General features: G+C 46.0%; 1 protein-coding gene across 5 annotated transcripts in view; it reads left to right on the top strand.

The window, feature by feature from the left end:
• LOC135899375 (uncharacterized) overlaps nucleotides 1–18,007 on the top strand; it is a 141,426-nt gene that overhangs the window by 4,122 nt on the left and 119,297 nt on the right. For 2 of the 5 annotated variants that reach the window (XM_070526737.1, XM_070526736.1), the window contains exon 2: nucleotides 5,999–6,191. The exons of the other annotated variants lie outside the window; for them this stretch is intronic. In XM_070526737.1, coding sequence (XP_070382838.1) covers nucleotides 5,999–6,191 — 193 coding nt within the window. The remainder of the gene's footprint in view (nucleotides 1–5,998; nucleotides 6,192–18,007) is intronic. 5 annotated transcript variants of the gene reach the window in all.

Raw genomic sequence — 18,007 nt, 5'->3', positions numbered from 1 at the left:
AGCGGTGCACTCCGTTAGGAATTACTTGCACAGGCAGATGAACGGCAGTTTAGGTTTGAGGCAAAATCCTATGGCGTAGCCCTTCTTCTGGCAGCTTTTGATGCACAAAAGGAAGGACGGGCATCCAATAGCTGCAAGAAAAAAAAAAACGTGATGCTCCAGTTTGTAGGCACATTGTACGACACTGCTATAAAAAGTGTACGCGAATGCCCGTGTCAGGTACGGTAACAGTTAAAAAAAAACAAGTTGTGAAGCAAGTTCCGACGCTCACGAAGGCAATGTCGACGTACGCACTCATTCCAATAATTCCATGGATAAATGTTTATCACTTGTCTGTGTACACTGTCTCTATGTCCTGTTTATTATTCGCACATATTTTATCTCTGCGTCTTTAAGCTGCGCAAACATGAGGCTGCAATATATGTACATTCTACGAAGCTGCTATAAATAGTGTAGTCGAGTTTCGGCATCAGTTGCGGTAGCAAAAAAAACGAGCAAGTGTAACCCAAGCGCCGATGGCCAAGGAGATAAGGTCGACGGGGGCGGAATAATTTTTTTTAATATATGGGGTTTTACGTGCCAAAACCACTTTCTGATTATGAGGCACGCCGTAGTGAGGGACTCCGGAAATTTTGACCACCTGGGGTTCTTTAACGTGCACCTAAATTTAAGTACACGGGTGTTTTCACATTTCGCCCCCATCGAAATGCGGCCGCCGTGGCCGGGATTCAATCCCGCGACCTCGTACTCAGCAGCCTAACACCATAGCCACTGAGCAACCACGGCGGGTAAGGGGGGGCGGAATCAGCCGAATGATTGATTCCACGAGTAAATGTTTATTATCTGTGTCTATACTGTCTGTTTTTCATGCTCATTATCCGTCTAATTTTTTACCTTAATCACATTGCTATACAAGCGGCATTACAATGATGCCCAATGGGTCTTCTGAACCATACTGCAACGTAGGAGACGGTTGCTTTATTGTTCAGAAATCTCGGCAGCCACGCATCCGTGTTGGGCGACTCTCTTCCGTTCAAAGGCCCACAAAGGCTGCTCAGCATACATGAAGAAAAAACAGCCCTACAAAGACGCGGACTAAGAGAAATACATGCAGCGCCTGTCCGTCGTACGTGTTCGTCTTCGAGTACGCGTCTTTGAAGCGCTGTTTTGTGTTAAAGTATGTTACACCAACTCGCCCACATCAAGCTTCTGCTGCTCAGCATCCTGCTGCTTCCGCCGGGTGCTATACAAATTACGCATTTGGATAATACGGATGTCACGAGTTTCCGCCACGTTCCTGGCTCGGCTGGCGCGTCGTTTGTCTCACGTTCATTGGCTCGTCGAACGCACACAGCCTTGGCGCGCTCGTGTTCGCGTTTTGCGGCATCGACAGCTCTTGTTAGACGCAGTGGCATGTTGCCGTTACAAACGCCTCACATACTCCGAGATGCCGCGCCACGCTAGGGCTTCGGCAAGGCCGGCGCACCACTGCCGTATGCGCACGTGATCAGGGATAAAAGCGCGCATGCGCGATCTGATGTGCTTTTCCGCTGCAGCTGTCCTGCCTTCTGAACTACATCGTGTCCGGAGCGCTAAATTTTCTCTACTGTGATGCCCATTGGTGTCACGATGCCCGGGCCTTCCGACCACCCATTTAACTATGACGATCATGATGATTGTGATCATTTACCTGCTTTCCGTTTGAAACGGGAAGGCGACAAATAGTCACCCATCCTCCTTCATTTGATCAGGTATGATAAAAAGCTTTTTGTAGTAGCATTTTTGAATGCATCTCTTTCATATTTTGTCTTCTTCAGAACTTCTCTATCTGCTTTGTACCGTTGCCTGTGCTTCTGGCAGATACGGACATAACAATCTCTCAATTTACGCTTTAAATTGTACTTCGTTGCCAAATTTCTTGACATCCTTCTTTATCCTGTGCCTACACTTTTCAAGTACAGACACTTGTGCGCTTTAGCCGCCCATTTATTTTGACCTATCTTCCTTCGTCTTTCTCAAACCTAATTTTGCTCTGTGCCTCTCTGATTGCAAAAAGAGGCGCAACCCATGTCACCCTGCAACGCCTCATTTCTGGTTTTAAATCTGGCTGCCAAAGTCAACCGACCAACCCATGTTTGGTAAACTTCCGCCCCCGACAAGATATCAGATTTTAGGCACAGAATGGCATTTTTGAATATTAGCGAGGCAACATTACTCCTTCTGAGACTATATGCACCACCTCATATTTATTGTGGCCCCAAAACACTCTAGGTTTCATTATTGCAACTTACCTTTATTTTCAGATTATTTTATTAGGTGCTTGAGCAAGTCTTTCCTGCGTTTATGCTTGCGCAGAGGTATGTGTAGTGCTTCACTATGGGTATGACTTGCTGCTGAATTGACATCACGTAATTTGTTTATTTCTTCATCAATTATCATAATTCGCGATTTCTCTGTGCTAAGCTTAAGGCTTAGATTTGCCTCTGTGTGGACACGCATGTTCGCAAGACTCTGTTCCTTTTTTTGCATTTTCCGGTAGTAGCATTATGTCATCCGTCTACATCAGTCCGGGGACATCCTCTTGCACCATTCGCCCATTACGTATGAAGGATAAATCTGTCTATATATCTGACAGGTCATGACGCCGTTGTGGCCGTTGGATTGTCGTTCCAGCTTCGTTATGCCCCACTCGTCAAGCCATCGTCATCACACAGTCGTCATGAATTCTTGTCACAATGCCATATTCATTCCATCGTATTCGCCCAATACTCGTGGTAACTTCGGTGTCGGACTCTTGCCATGGTTTTGTCGTTAGGCATGAGGTCCGACCTTGTAGTTCAAGCTCTCTAATAACTTCGACCACTAGGTATGTATTCAGGGTCATGACGTCATTGTAGTCATTGCGTTTTCGTCATTTCAGCTTTGTCAGCCGACTTTTGTGATGCCGTCGTGATTACGCCATTTTGGGCACACAGTCACCGTCTCGGAGTCGTTGTATGGGTCATCACTTCAGTAGCGTCAAACCGTTATCTTCATACCATCGTCGTTATACTGCCTTTGTCGTTCTATCGACGTCAATCTTTCCTTTTCGTTGTGTTGTATTCATACTGTCATCATTCAATCGCGATTATGCCACCATTGTGATGTCGTAGTGCCGTAGCCGTCATGCCATGATCGCCACTCCAGCTTCGTCATCTGATACTCGTACTGCCGTTGTGGTTACATCATCGTCGTCATAATACAATCATCGTCGCTCTATTGTAATCATGCGCTCGTCATCATACCACCGTCATGCTATTGTCACTGAATATAGTCTCAACACAGTCCCCAATGTGCATCCGTTGTCGTAATTTCAACATCCAGCTCTGGTCGCGCCAACATCGTCGTACTGTCATCATGTGATCGTATTGCGGTTATCGTTCCACCATTGTAATCACTTCAGAATCGTGATTCCATTGCCATCATGTCGTCGCAGCCATTCCACCTTCGTCGATCCGTCTACGTCATTCCTTGTTCGTCGTTCTATCATAATCATGCTGTCGTCATTCAATTGTAATTATGCCGCCATTTTCATCCGATCATTGCCACACGTCGTCGTCACAAAGGAGCTGCCATGCATTCGTTGTCGTAAAACCGTCATCATGCCATTTTGGTCATGCCTTCGTCATCATTCCCGCTTGTTCATGTGGTTGTCGTCATACCACCGTCACGTTTTTGTCGCTATACCATCGTCATAATTTATCGGCATCCCATTTTACTCCTGCCATGGTAGCATATTCCTCTATGGTTTCATTGATATCATTCCGTCGTCACTGCGCCGGCATCATAGAGCCGCTGCCATGCTTGTGTGTGCACGGGTGACCTTGCCAAGTGAGTGACATAGCAAAGTGTGACGGTATCCGAATATGTGACATCTAGCAAAAGAAGCAAAACTCTGAGCATAGTCTCTCTCTTCATTACTCGATTGCTTTTCCAATTACCAATGACACTCATCGTTAGATGTGTTCTGCCGAAAAAATTTGCATTCCGCCCCCAACGAAACACGGCCGCAATGACCGGTATTGAACCTACAACACCAAGCTAAGCATTAAAATGCGAAAGCCAGTGGGCTGACACGCTCTGCCAGGTAGTGTAGCTGAAACTAAGAAAAGTCAACTTCTTAATAGAAAACCTTTCGGGCAGCCTGATAGCTTGGGACATGCATGACCTTCATCTTCATAAAAGGGTACGCGTGAGTGCGTGGCAAGCAGCCTCGTCGTCCCAGGGTGCATCGATAACAGCACTGCCGTAGAGAGTGGAGGCATATTTGAACCCAGTCCATACCGCCCTTCAAAGCGTCGGCGCTATAATGTTTCTCTCTCTAGTACGGTCGTGTATTGCTGCTGCCTGACGCCTTTCTTCAGCGTGTTTTTGGCTAGCTTTGTGTGTGTCTGTGTGTGTGTGTGTGTGTGTGTGTGTGTGTGTGTGTGTGTGTGTCGATGTGCTGGTTTGTGAATGCGTTTTGTGCGTAGGTGTGGGCGCGCTTACGTGTACGCATTCGTGCGTAATGGTGTTTGTGTGTGCCTGTACGGTGAGTTTACGTGTGCGCGTGTTCCTCGGAGTGTGTGCGCGTGTTTGGTCGTGAATATATGTGTGTGGATGCGTGTGTTTACGTGTGCCTGTGTTTATCTGCGCGTTTGAATGTGCTTCCGTTCTTGCATGTGCGCACGTGTTGTTCTGTAGTTGCCTGCATTGGTTTGCGGGCGTATTTGCCTGTTTCTGAGCGCGCGTATTTATGTTCGCACGTGTTTTTATGTGCTTGTTTATGTGCGTGGGCGCGAATGTGCGTGTGGCTGCGTTAGCGTGCACGTGTCTGCGCGTGTGTGCATCCGTAATCGCGTGTATGTGTGCTTGCATGTACAAATACGCAGTGCGTACGTGCGTATTTTTGTGTACGCGCGTACGTGTGTATTTGAGTGCATGTTCATGTTTTATGTTTGCGTGTGTGCTTGTACTTGCTTCCGTCTGTGCGTGTGTTTGTACATGTATGTGCTTACCTGCGTTCGTGTGTGTGTTTGTGTTTGCTAGCGTGTTTCTGTGTGAGGGCGTGTTTCTATCTACCTGTGTGTATGTTTGTGTGTATATTTGTATGTGCGGCTGCATGCACATGATTATGTATCTTATACAGCTGGCAGACTTTACATTTTGATGCAACAAACATTTCCAATATTGTAGAAGTGGTCGCTGAGGAAAATGATTTTTCTATTGTTGTAGATAGGAACTACTGAGTAGGCATTGCTCTTAAATGCCAAATTTTGTGTTTAAAGCTTTCATTGGGAATTTGTTGTGACACCGAACAGTTGCTTCTACTATATTCCTACTCATGACTCCATTTTCACGGGCAAATGCGAAACAGTTTGTCAAAATCACGTAGGCTTTTGTGTACGCTCCAAGGCAGCGCGGTGGTGATGAGAACCAAAATGGCGCCGGCTGAGACCGTGTCCCCACCTTGAAAGCCTGATGACGATGATGGCGCTGGTTTATTCGCACCGCATAGAGTGGGGAAAAATAGTCATCTTGCCTGCTTGATTTATTCAAGTATACAGCAGATGCTTTTCATTTTAACACAAGCCTGGCTTGGTATCGAGGCCAGCTATGGCGGCCACATATTGCGTGGAACCGAGGCGAGACACAAAAAAAAAAGAAAATGAGAGGAGGACACCGTTCAGTATTCTGCATGTACCTCCCTATAGCACCGCCGTAACGACCATCCATTATACAAGGCACTTTGCGGTGCTTTACGGTGCTCCACCCAGATCAGAGCGTTGCCGAAGGTCGAATCCCCATCCCCTTCCTGCTCGCTGCCTCACAAGGCAGGACTGGTCTCTCATGCTGTGTCCCCGAGTGGACTCCTCGTGAATGGTACAGCGCAGGTACAGCAAAGGCCGGGGTCTATCCCCCGCCTGCTCAGCTTTCTGTGAGGCCGAAACAACATAGCATATGCCTTGTTTCTGCCCAGCTTTCTCCATAGAGAGGGATGATCTCTACGCGTCATTTCTACGCCTAGGACTCCCTCCAGTCACAGCATCGCAACTGGTGTCTCGCAGCCGGCACAACCACCCCGCCTGCAGACGCACTTTCATGTTACTGGAGGACACAGGCTGTTGCGTAACCTTTGATAGCACCGCCTGGCTACTGCTGACAACCAAGAGGTATGATAGCACGCTCCCCATCGATCTGTCGGGCTCACCTTTGCTAAGGAGCTAAGTCATGCTTCCTAAAGTATTATATTAAATATCACATCTTCCTCTCTCGCTCTCTTTCTACCCGAATGCTTTTATCCTAATCCTCCTTCTGCCACGCCAGCGAGCAATAATATTTCGCTTGAAATTCACATGAGCGCACTGTATCTATCGCAGCTCCGCAAACAGTGAGCATGACATATAACATGATATTGTATGAGATTGTGCCGTTCTTCGCCTCTTGAATGCAAAAATAAGAAAACGTGCTAGAACGAGTGTAGGCCGCAGAGAGAACGGCACGACTATTTACTTTCTCACATATCGCGGCTATGCCGCGCGACCTGTTGACGAAGCTTTTTGCCACAAGCTCGCATGCCACCTTTCATAAAGATGTCAATTGCACATATGACGGTAGTTTGTGTTCTAAGTTGGTTGCGTTTACGGCTTCATGGTCATGATTAGACCTTCATTTTCTTGCTGACTGTGCCTGTACACACAGGTAATTTCCGCAATTTGTCAAACGCACATACGCTATAACAAGGGCAAAGCGAATGATTACATAGTTGCTACTGTGCAATCTGCGCCCGTTTCCTGCGTACGTGACAGTGTCTTGTGTACGTAATCCGTGGAGCGCAACTAACACCATGAAAAGAAAAAAAAAGACTGAAAGAACTACAGCGCAATTCACTGAACCCACGAGAAAGTAACATACAATTCTTCAGCTCTGAGGTTGTGCATTGCAGGTCTAGCAGCTGACGTTACCATCTTCTAAACGGAAAGGGCGCGGTGCCTAAGGGATGGGCTTGCATGAGGTATTTCAATGTTCATAACAATGTCCGCACGCTCCAATGCCGGAATGGTTTTTCATCACCTCAGGTATTGATATGTTGGCGTGTAAATATTAATCAGTTATGATCTCGGAAGCGGTCAATAGGTTATACGGTGTTCATTGTACCTTGCCAAACAACGCAAAGTGTGACGACTGAAAAAAAAAAACAGGCTCAGGTAGCGCTTTCGGAGGTGAACTGATTGCCATATTACCGAAATAGAGGAAAAGGTCCGAAATCCTGCAAATTTTCCAAGATTTCTGAGAGTTCACTAGGTGCCACGCCAAGAGGAAAATAAAAGCTGCCAGCCATCGCACTGGCAGAATGCGTAAGAATATAAAACATGGAACCTGATTATATTACAAGTCTTGGAGGTACATGTTAATTGCGCCTAATTCTCTCGGCGTTAAATTAAAACGTGTGCTTTTCTTATCGCAGTACTTGAATTGGTGAAAATAATTATATCATAGCACACGCACATGGAGATGTTATACTTACCTACTCCCAACCCACTGTCGTCGGTGCTCTCTTCATCGAAAGTGTCATCGTCAGTGTCAACATCAGCCAGACATACTGCAAATGGGCACACGACAACATTCATAACATGATAATAGTGAAAGCATAGCATCATAACATTGACAAGCTGGTGAAAGGAGTGTCACCTGCACAAAACAATACAACGCACGTGTGCCATTAGAAATGGCAAAGTGCTAACGACGGAAACTGTTTTCTTTTTCCTTCTTTTAATCAAGCGCGCCTCCTAATGTTGTGTGAGAATTTTATATTCCGTAATATTGTTCTGAAGTGCTGAAGTGAAGTGACTGGGACCATGGGGCATTCAATCGTGTAGGGCTTTCCTGGAAGCTCAATGTTACAATATTTTGCATGTAGCACACAGGAGAAAATGTTGCTCTTTGACAGGAGTGAGCGGGCATACTTAAATCTTGTGCTGAAAAGTTTTGTGCTAATTAGATGTTTAACGCATCCTACAGTAGCGCTTGTGCTTACCTGCTAGTAGCGATATGAACAGGATGGCAGTGGAGAACTTCATTTTAGCAATCAGTCTGGCTGTGGTAGCTGCGTGGACAAAAGTAAGTTTGCAGGTTGCGGTACTTAAAAGCGTGATCTGCCAAAAACATGATGACACATTCCATTTGAACTTAGAGATGGTTCCCTCCACGGAATCTCTAGATTTTCACTTAACAAAGCTTCAGTTCAATGCGAGAACGAGCTGTTAGGTTTGCGTATTGCTTTTTCGTACTACGGCCTCTGCTTCAAGTGAGAGTTGTAATTTAAAAGCAAGGCATCATCTTCAGAATTTGCGAAATTTTAGTTGGCGTTAAATATGTATTTCGTGCTCAGGGGAGGGAAACATTGGAGAAGGCATCTATAAAATGAGATTAGACAACACTTATAGAAAGAGGTGCGCAGTATGTACTACTACGGTTAACGAAGGAAGAAAATCTGTAGTATACACAAATACATTTATTCCTTGTCTCCATGTCGCATGACGCACTTGAATCGGAGGGTCACAGTGACGACAAGATTTGGTATATTTCAAGCAATACAGTACATTATATCCAAATGGGGAAGATATGAAAAGCAATTCGTTCCAGTGATTCTTAATACGGAAATGGTTTCAACCTTGCAAATCACTCTCTGAATAACCAAGAAAAACATCCTGCATAGCATAACAAAAGAAAGCTCAAGGCAAAAGTGTTGATTGTAGTAGCGCCATATGCAGAAAGCACGCTAAATGTGAAACGTAAAATGTAATTCAATATTTGACAAGGAAACCGCTTAGCAATGTCATTTGCCTGTTAGTAAAGTCACAGACACTTGAAATTTATTCGACGTCAAGGAAAGTTGATTTCAATGCCTTATCATACGCAGCCCAAACAATTGCGACAGAGACCATTTCACTGTTTCTGTAGATTTACTGCGATTAACATTCAAGCAATTTTGTGACAAACTGTACTTCTGAAGACATGGTCATGTACAGTCTTCTGTGGGGAGGTAGGCTAAAAGTGTCAACCACATTATTGCGCGCATGCGCAATAGTGCCATTACAGACCACGACGTCTGCACTACGAAAGATGAAAAAAAAACACGAAAAAAGCTTCACAAATCTTGCCCTACCCATTACAGCGAAGGTTGTCGTGCTGGTACTAGAAAATTATGGCTCGGCATGCCTGACTTTGAATGAACTAGGGCGCAGTTGCAGCATTTCTATCTCTATTTTTATTTCCTCTATTTGTGGTAATAAACTTTTACTCAATATTAGCAAGAAAAGCGGGCGTTGTTAACTTCAATCAGAGGTTCACGTGTAGAGTGTCCTGAAAGCCCACGAAGAGTGCCGTGAAAGACGTTAGACGTCGGAAGGCGAGAAACGTGCCGGAAATATCTCAAGAGTGCTAATCGAAATACAACTGATTTTCGTAAAGAAAATATTGTGAAGCTATTTTCTTTACACTTGAGTACTAGTCCAGAAGAAACATATCTGATATTAATAATCTAAATGTATGTCTCGAAAAAAAAGTAACTCGATGATTATGAAAGGTGCGATCGGATATGAAGCAACTTACCTGAATACACGATATGCAAAAATACTAGGATATTATTACAGAAACAACCGCCTCATGTCTGGCACAGCCACCAAGTTGACTCTCTTTTAAATATCTTATTGGGCGGGAAGTAGGAGGGCCCGAGCCAGTGAAGTTTCAAATATCATAATTTTCTAGGGGGCGTCAGTGTACTAGGGTGAAAGCCTTTGGCGTCGGTCATAGCACGATGCGCCAGAGTAATAAAAGCCCTAATGGAGAGAACTGCCCGAGAAAATATGCAGAAACAGGAAACCGAAACGTATATATTATACCGAATGACAGCGTATTTTTACATGGACAAGTGTATCGTGAAACACTGTGAGTCTCGTGTTCCTTTCTTTTCGAAGAATAACGAGACAGCAGCCTACACATAAAAGATGATGGAGCGGTTTATACCAGACCATGCACAGTGTGATTTACATTGCATGACACCACTCTTCCGTATCAGTTAGAAACGTCGGCATAAATGTCATCGACTCGACGGCTTTACCGCAGGAAAGTATTGGTACCGTGGGTTTTGTTTAGAACCGGTTCCTTTTTTTCGCCACAGAAACATTTACAGTAAAATTCCATGAATCGGATCAACAGTGCATTGCCTTTAATGCGCAATAATACACCATTAAGAGTCAGCGACTAGCGCACATCGGCCAAATGATAGTTCGAATTCCTCCACAATCTACGCACAAGTCCGAATATAGAGATATATACCACAAAGTGAGTGACTTTATTCTCAAAGTTGTCAAAAAATGTAAGACGCAATAAATAGAAAAAAGAAGGCAGATATCTTCGCCACTTACTTCAGGACTGAACTGAATTACTGCGTCAATACCATTATCTCAATGGGAAGACCGTTATCTAACTTATTTGCCTTCATTTCCCTGAAGTAATCATGCTCGCCCACTAGGGAAAATGTGCAAATTGTCAACGCATACAGGACAGTAGCTTGTCCGGACGGGTGTTGCCAAATAAAACTGTGAATTTAAACTAAACATTAAAGCACAACTAAGATATCTTTATTTTTTAGAAGATAACTATGTACTGTACAAGGCTAAAGAGCGAAAACTGTGGTTGAAAAAGGAAAATCGGGCCTTTTTGTTCGATGATGTGTACGCAACTTGCCCTATGTGATACTGTTGCGCATGCTACAGGTACGTGCAAATACTATAGCGTACATAAACATGGTCAGTCTGAGGCCACTACATTCATTTATTTGGAATCTCTAGCTTTAATGAAAACGTCTATTTGTAGCCATTTGGCCAAATGCTGATGGTTGTCTTTTTGAGACATGGTTCAGCATTTTCTCATTTGAATTTCCCTTACTCAGATAATGTTTCTACACCATGTTTAATAATGCGAAGCTTTCTTTCCGAAACCTACCGGACTTTCATGACTATAGCTGCTGTTGTCTTACTAAATAGCTCAAAAAGAATGTTTTTTTTTGTTACGGGCTCGATGAATCGATTGAACCGCGGTCCCCTAGCATAGCAGACTGTCGCTCTAACTACCTGGCAACAATTGGGTACGTGCTTAAAATATAATGATCTATCAATACAGCTGCAGCCGAGTCTACGAGCACAAAACAAAACGTTGACAATATTATTATTCAAGTGAACATATCTTAAAAGGGAGAAAATTAAGGTTGAACTTCGTGAAAGATGGATACCAATCCGCTTGCAAATCTTTTTGATCATAAAAGTCTTCCAGTTCTGAAATTATTTTAATGGACTATGACTGCGAAGATACAATTGATTCTGCTTTCCGATCTAACATGCGAGTTTTACATAAACCGTGCTGCCTTGTCAGTATCGAAATGTGAAGAGGCACATCGTCACACTCACATTGGATACAATATCTTATGCGATGAGGATGTACATCAAGAACTTTTTTGAAAGGCTTTTGGAAAACGTCCCAAAATGACAAGGCATCCTTGCAGCTAATAAAGAGGTATATTATAGTTTTCCGAACATCACTGCCACGACAGGTAATTGAGCACACAAAGATGCCTCTCCTGTGTAACCAGGTTTTAGCATGTAGCATTTCAGTATCAATTTGATATGAATTTTTAGATCGCGGAGAAATGGGCGTTTTACAGACGTGTACAAGCACGTTATATGCAGGTTTACTGATCTATAGCGAACTGTATAACGGACGGGTGAAAGATATTAGGTCCTTACTTAAATTTTTATGTCATATAGAAAAGAAGTATTGACTTGAGAACTTTCAAACAACCCTTTGAAAGGTAATTCTTATGCATTAAGTCTTGCAGAGAAGGACGCGAAGCAATATTTGTCGAATGTATAAGTTTGCTGAAACGGTGAGAATGTTTACCTGCACAAAGGCGCAGAATAATCGATAGCAACATCAATGAAAAAAATAAACATGACACTGATTGTGTAACAGAAAGATGAGCTAGTGTAAGTTCGCGTGCACTGACTGGCTTGAAAGGGCGGTGGCACCTCATTGGCTTGTCAAGAAATGACGAAATAAAGATACTGAAGGGATGTGAAAATTTCTTCATCGACACCCTAGAAAAATGGAGTACTTGGAGAAGACAAAGGATTGGAAAATCAGTATTGCGGAATTCCGTAAAGTAGAGGACCTGCCAGATAAGAAAAACGCTTTGCAGTTGAGGAAAACCAAATCCTGCTCAGAGTTCAGGGCAAATAGGGACCAGGACCGATTTTTTTTAACTGCGAAGCAATTTTTCTCAGAAACTCGTATGGTTTTTTTTGTAGCTTTGTGCTGTAATCCGATGTATATTATTGGCCATTTAAGAGAAGGTTCTGGCGCAAAAACGAGTTTGCTGGCTTTAGCTTCGTTAAATATTGCGAGGCTATATCGAACGGATCTTGGGGCATAACACTCGAAGCTTGGTATATTTTTGCCCCTTTGCATCTTTTGCATCTTTTGAGAAACACCAATATATTCTGGCGGCTCACAAGACCATTGGATGCCAGAAAACTTGTCGCCCTAAAGGTTCACGAGTTGAAGCAGAGCCGCGAACATTTAGCACCGTTCATTTGTGCACCAGAGATGGTTCCGAATTCCTCTATTATGTACACCACAGTGTTGGTAGTAGACTTGTGCATGCAGAAGAAAGCGAGCTCGTTCGCGTATGCCAGTATGTTCACCTCATTGCCAAAAACTCTGAAACCACGAATATTACTAGAAGAAATTAAGCGTAAAAAATTACCGACGATTACGTTACTTCCTAATGCGAAATTTGAGCGCAGCAAATAAGCTGTTTCACCTTTTCGATAGATTGAGGCAAAGAAATTGAGCAACACATGTATGCGCTATAAAAGAATTTTTTTTATTTTTCACACGTATTTCTTTAACAAAGACTCCACTAACAGTTCTTGACAGTCATGAAGGAAGCTTTGTGGTCGGAGAAATAGACTGATATATGTTCGACTTGGTACACCAATGCTTGATTCTCAAAGACGAGATCTATACAAGTGCCTCGCGAGGTTGTCACAGCCGTGGGACGCGTTACGAGCGAGAGGAACGGGATGTTCTCCCGCATAAGTGTTAGGAAATTGCTGTTTGTCTTTATGTCAACATTAAAGTCCCCCACTACTAACATCGGTGTGGATCGATGGACGGTGAATGCGAGTTGCAGGAAGTGCATCTCGACGGCGGCGACGGTAAGCTTCTGCTTCGGCGGCACGCACCTCTGGATTCTGACGGCGACGGCGCTGGGCCCCTGCTCTGGCAGCTCGTTTAGCAGCAGCAGCAGCAGCAGCAGCAGCAGACGGAGGACTTCCATCGGTCGTCTCGATCATGGCTCAGAAAGAACTGGCAGATAATTTCGCAGTGGCGAACGGCAGGGGCAATTTTGGCTCGGGCGGTGCACATATACAGATCCGCCGCCACCGATCTGGCTCTCTGATTGCCACCGCACAGGGCGAACGGCAGCGGCAATTTCGGCTCGGGCGGTACACATATACAGATCCGCCGCCACCGATCTGGCTCTCTGATTGCCACCGCACAGGGGTTGCATTGGAGGAGGAGCGAAGAAAGGAATTAAGTTCGAGCCGGCGCTTTGACAACCGGAGACTCGCAGGAAGAGGGGGGAGGGGGGCGGCGTGTACACCCAGCGGCAAACGATGGGGGCAGAAGCGCGCGCAGCAAGCGGACAACACGATAAAGGGAGGAGGGAAGAGATAGCAGCGACTGACTGATGCCGCTGTATCAGTCGGTCGCTGCTAGCGCTGGGGGGATGAAAGGGGGGCGGAGCTGGTTACGAGGCTGACGACAACGCCGACGACGACGCGAAACCCAGGAACGGACGCCAAAGAGCTGCGCTCTAAAACAGTGGTCCTAGGTAAAGGGCAAAGACCAATGGCGACAATGCCTAACGTTGCTTCGAAGAGAAACGAATGACCGCAGGTTTTCAAAAGGGATCATAGCAATCAAATGAGTTGATCAATGATCGTACCACAATGCACCCCTTCAAATGAAACCGACGTTTGCATTTCCGGAAAGAGGAAACAGAAAAGTTGGGAGGTGATTCAACATGCTATTGAAGGTGGTGAAGGACAAAGTCTTCCTCACCGAGTTCGGGCTGAAACGCGTGCAGTCACGGCGCACTGCACTTTATCGCGCCAGTGCCAGCCTAAAGAGTGTCAGAGGAGTGTGGGACTGATGTTGTTTCACTGGACTATCTCGCACACCGATGTACTATCAGCCAAAAAAGTAAATGGACCATGGCTTAGGTGGCCGGAGTGGCTGCGGGGCCACACCGGGGCGCTGCTATCTCGCTCAGCGCGCTGACGGCGAGAGTGCCCCGGGTGACGCCAAACTTCACCCTCGCCCTCGCGCGGGGCCTCGTCACGCTTGACAAATGTCTAGTGCGCCGTTCAGTTGCTGTGCCGCTGACAGTGAAGACGAAGGGGACCGTGCATCGCCGGTAGTCCAGCACACGGCGCTGTCGCACAGTAGCGGACGGCCTCAGGGCATCAAAGTGCGGCACCGAGAAGGAACGAAGACCCGTTCTCATTGTTGTTTTGCTTATATTCACCATATAATTTATATTAATGCATGTCGCCGGCGTCCACCGCTGCTCGATTTTAGGCAACATCGCGCAAGTAACCGCAACGGCGGCTACGTTGACATAACCGTCATCTGTCCTGCCCGCATTCCTTTCCTTTAAGGCTGCGAGCCTTAAAGATGTCACGAGCGGAATGCGTGTTATAAGCATGACAGATGATTCTCGACAGCAGAGTAGGGAGCACAGCGTTTTCAAGAAAGGAAACGCAAGAAAGACAGATGACGAATATTGTTGTTTGGCAAGATACGAATCAAAGGGTGTACATTTGTGTAAGAGTGTAGCACTTCCTGGAAGACATGTGGGTACCCGCGATTACTCCGGTAACTTCGACGGATGACTCATCTATAAAAAGCCGACGCCCTTGGCGAACAGATCACAGTTTCGATGATCAGCGAGAGTGTTCACCGCCATCGTTGTACTCGAGCATTACTTGTCTTGTGGGCCTCATAAAAAGCTAGTTTTGTCATTCACAGTTTTGCTGCTGTTTTCTTCAGCTCAATACTACGTGACAATATGCCTACTCTACCACACGCCCCCTTCATACTACCTGTCGCCTTGTGATTTCTTTCTAAATGCTGAGTATTTTTTTGCCTGGCAGGAGGCAGGGACAAGTTCCCGAGCCTGTTGCCGATACGTGCTCGCCTATGCGCCCCCTCGTTCGCCGCAGCAAGCACGGCGCCGCGTTGCTCTACTCTTTGGTACGGGTGTGCCACAATGAGAGGTTGTTCGGTGGCACTAGGTATGCTATGTTGCGTGCCGGCCTCTACGTGCAGATACTACAATGGACCCTCGAAAGAATGCACCGGAAGAGACTCAGCAGAGAAGACAGCGGCTTGCATTCCCTACCAAAACGCCGAGAGCGGAGCCACAGAATTCAATGCGACCGGCCATCGGGATACGCTTGGCCGTGTAGCGCGAGCACAGAGAGAGGCAGCGCGTGGCCAAAGAACAGCTACATGCGAAGCGGATCGCCGCCCAACAGGCCGCCGAGTGCAAGCCGCACTGATTGGAGGAGCGTCACATGCGGTGTGTAGACGAGCACTTTCAGAAGCACTTCGTCGATGACGAATTTGGTAGGGCGTGCAATGTCAGCAAGCGCCTCTTGTTGTAATTGTACGTTCTGAAGGTGTCGTGACCAAAGAATTGGGCATTCCCCGGGCGAGCGTTTACCAGGGTTCACATGAATTCACTTTTGCTGTGCGCCACGTACAAGTGTTCGTTCCTTGAAGAGGGGCACGGTATCAGGCCTCTCTCGAAGGAACGGATTCTACTACTCGGATAGGCCCTGGTACAGGCCGGCCGGAAACGAGATCACCGAGCGCCTGGTGCTGCCCCGCATCTCGTTCATGTGAGTGAAACATGAACATTGATGGATAGTGTGCAATCGTCAGCCAAATAGTCTATGCTCCATTGGATGTGGACGAGATGGTGCGCTCAATGCTCTGCAACGTGGTACTGTCTCATCTGCTGCGAACCACATCATTGGCAGTAGGTTAAATAAAAACAAAGTGGAAGGCACAGAACGTTACTCGGGACTGCGCAGCAATGCTTCATAAGTTGTAAAAAAATGAGAAGTTGCACAAGAACAAACACTGTTTCGCCATTGACGTTTGTAAATGCTTCAAATAGACTTTGGTACGAATCGACGATGGTTTCCGCAATGAATTTTCTTTCCCGGCGTCTGTTTGCTCTACCGACCTCTGTTGCACTGTATAAGCAGTAAACAGATTCCAAAATGCGATTGCATGAAGATCGCCACTGGTGCACGTTCTACTCGGTTGTTCTCCGAAACCTCATAAAGTAGCGTTGCAAAATATTAAAAAAAGACAGAATGAAAAAAACGAAACGCTGTGACGGAAATGGTGCACTTGCTGTAGGTGTGCTGTTGAAGAGAAAGATCTTCGACATCAAGAATGCTTTGGTCTCTGTGGCTTGAAGCTGGAATTTTGTATTCGGGCTGTAGACAGCAACCGTTGTTTCTAATCGGAAAGATGTTCCTAAGTTTGAGCTGTGAAAGCAGGTCAACATCGTAAGTGAGGGCCAAAAGAAATGCTAATCTTACTCCAATGAAATGCTTTCCTGAATGTGCTCTTTTACGGCGCAGATGCATGTGGACGGCTTTGCCATTATTACCGCGGTTACTTCAGCGGTGACCCTGTTCAGTTATTACTTCAAATAGGAGATTCAAAGCAAAACGATAACTTCATTGGTAGAAACATGGCAGGCATCACTTGTACGACAGTCATCAATTTATAGTTTGCACAAATTCTTCCCTACTTTCACCACTACAAGGAACATAGGTGACGTATGCGATAGTGAAGCCTCTTAAATCACGAGGAACATCCGCATAATACGAACATCAAGATTATCGCCAATTCCTACACGCTTGTGCCGAAAATCCGAAGCAAATTACGCCGGCACTTGGAATAAATTTAGCAGCATTGCGTGAAGGAAGCTTTCTCAGAAATTATTTAGGGAAATGTGCATTTATTCCTCTATAGAAATATTTGCTGTAAGAATCAGCAAGTTCCAGTGTCACCCGGTCTACTTGTCTGTCTACGGTACGTATTAATTCATCTGCATTAGAACTGTCATACCAACGGAAACTCGTCTGTCGGCTTCTTGACGATAAAGTCGGGATCAAGAGTGGAGAGGAGGCCGAGGGAGGAGAGGCGAGAAGGCATCGCGCGCCGCGCGCTAGATTTCTGCCCCGCGAAGTTGGCGCTTGGCTGTCAGGGAACGCACTTCACTCGCGTGCGAGTCCAGACACGTGTTAGACGTTCCGGCAGTCGACTTAGCGGCTGCGTTTTAACGCGATAGCGTTAAGGAGCTCGTGTCGCAGAAAAGCCGGTGTCGTCGGCGTCGGGTGTCGGCCTCGGCGTATGCGGCGTTGACCGTGAGCGATAAATCACGGCAGGCGCTTCATAAATAAAAAGCAACTTCCAAGATTGGCCCGGTGGGAATCGAACCAGGGTCTCCGGAGTGTGAGACGGAGACGCTACCACTCAGCCACGAGTTCGATGCTTCCAAGCGGTGCAAACGCGCCTCTAGTGAATGCGGTGTTGCCTTCGAAACGAGCCGTGGAAAGTTATAATGCGGTGTATATCGCTAATTATGAACATGTAACGTACAGAAGTCGCAATTACACGAGTTGCGAAGTGAATTTCCGCTGCATTTCTTCTGCGCTTTCCGCACACGCAGAGCCATCTTGCGGCAAACACAGAAGACTCCCTCCTCTCAATGTACGGCGCTGCCCCGACAGGAGGCGCGCCGCGCCCGCATTGGGACCACTGCCAGGCGCGT

Source organism: Dermacentor albipictus, chromosome 10 (assembly GCF_038994185.2).
Source record: "Dermacentor albipictus isolate Rhodes 1998 colony chromosome 10, USDA_Dalb.pri_finalv2, whole genome shotgun sequence".
NCBI classification, from domain to species: Eukaryota; Metazoa; Arthropoda; class Arachnida; order Ixodida; family Ixodidae; genus Dermacentor; species Dermacentor albipictus.
The sequence above is the reverse complement of the archived record's forward strand: the minus strand, read 5'-3'. Positions and strand labels throughout refer to the sequence as shown.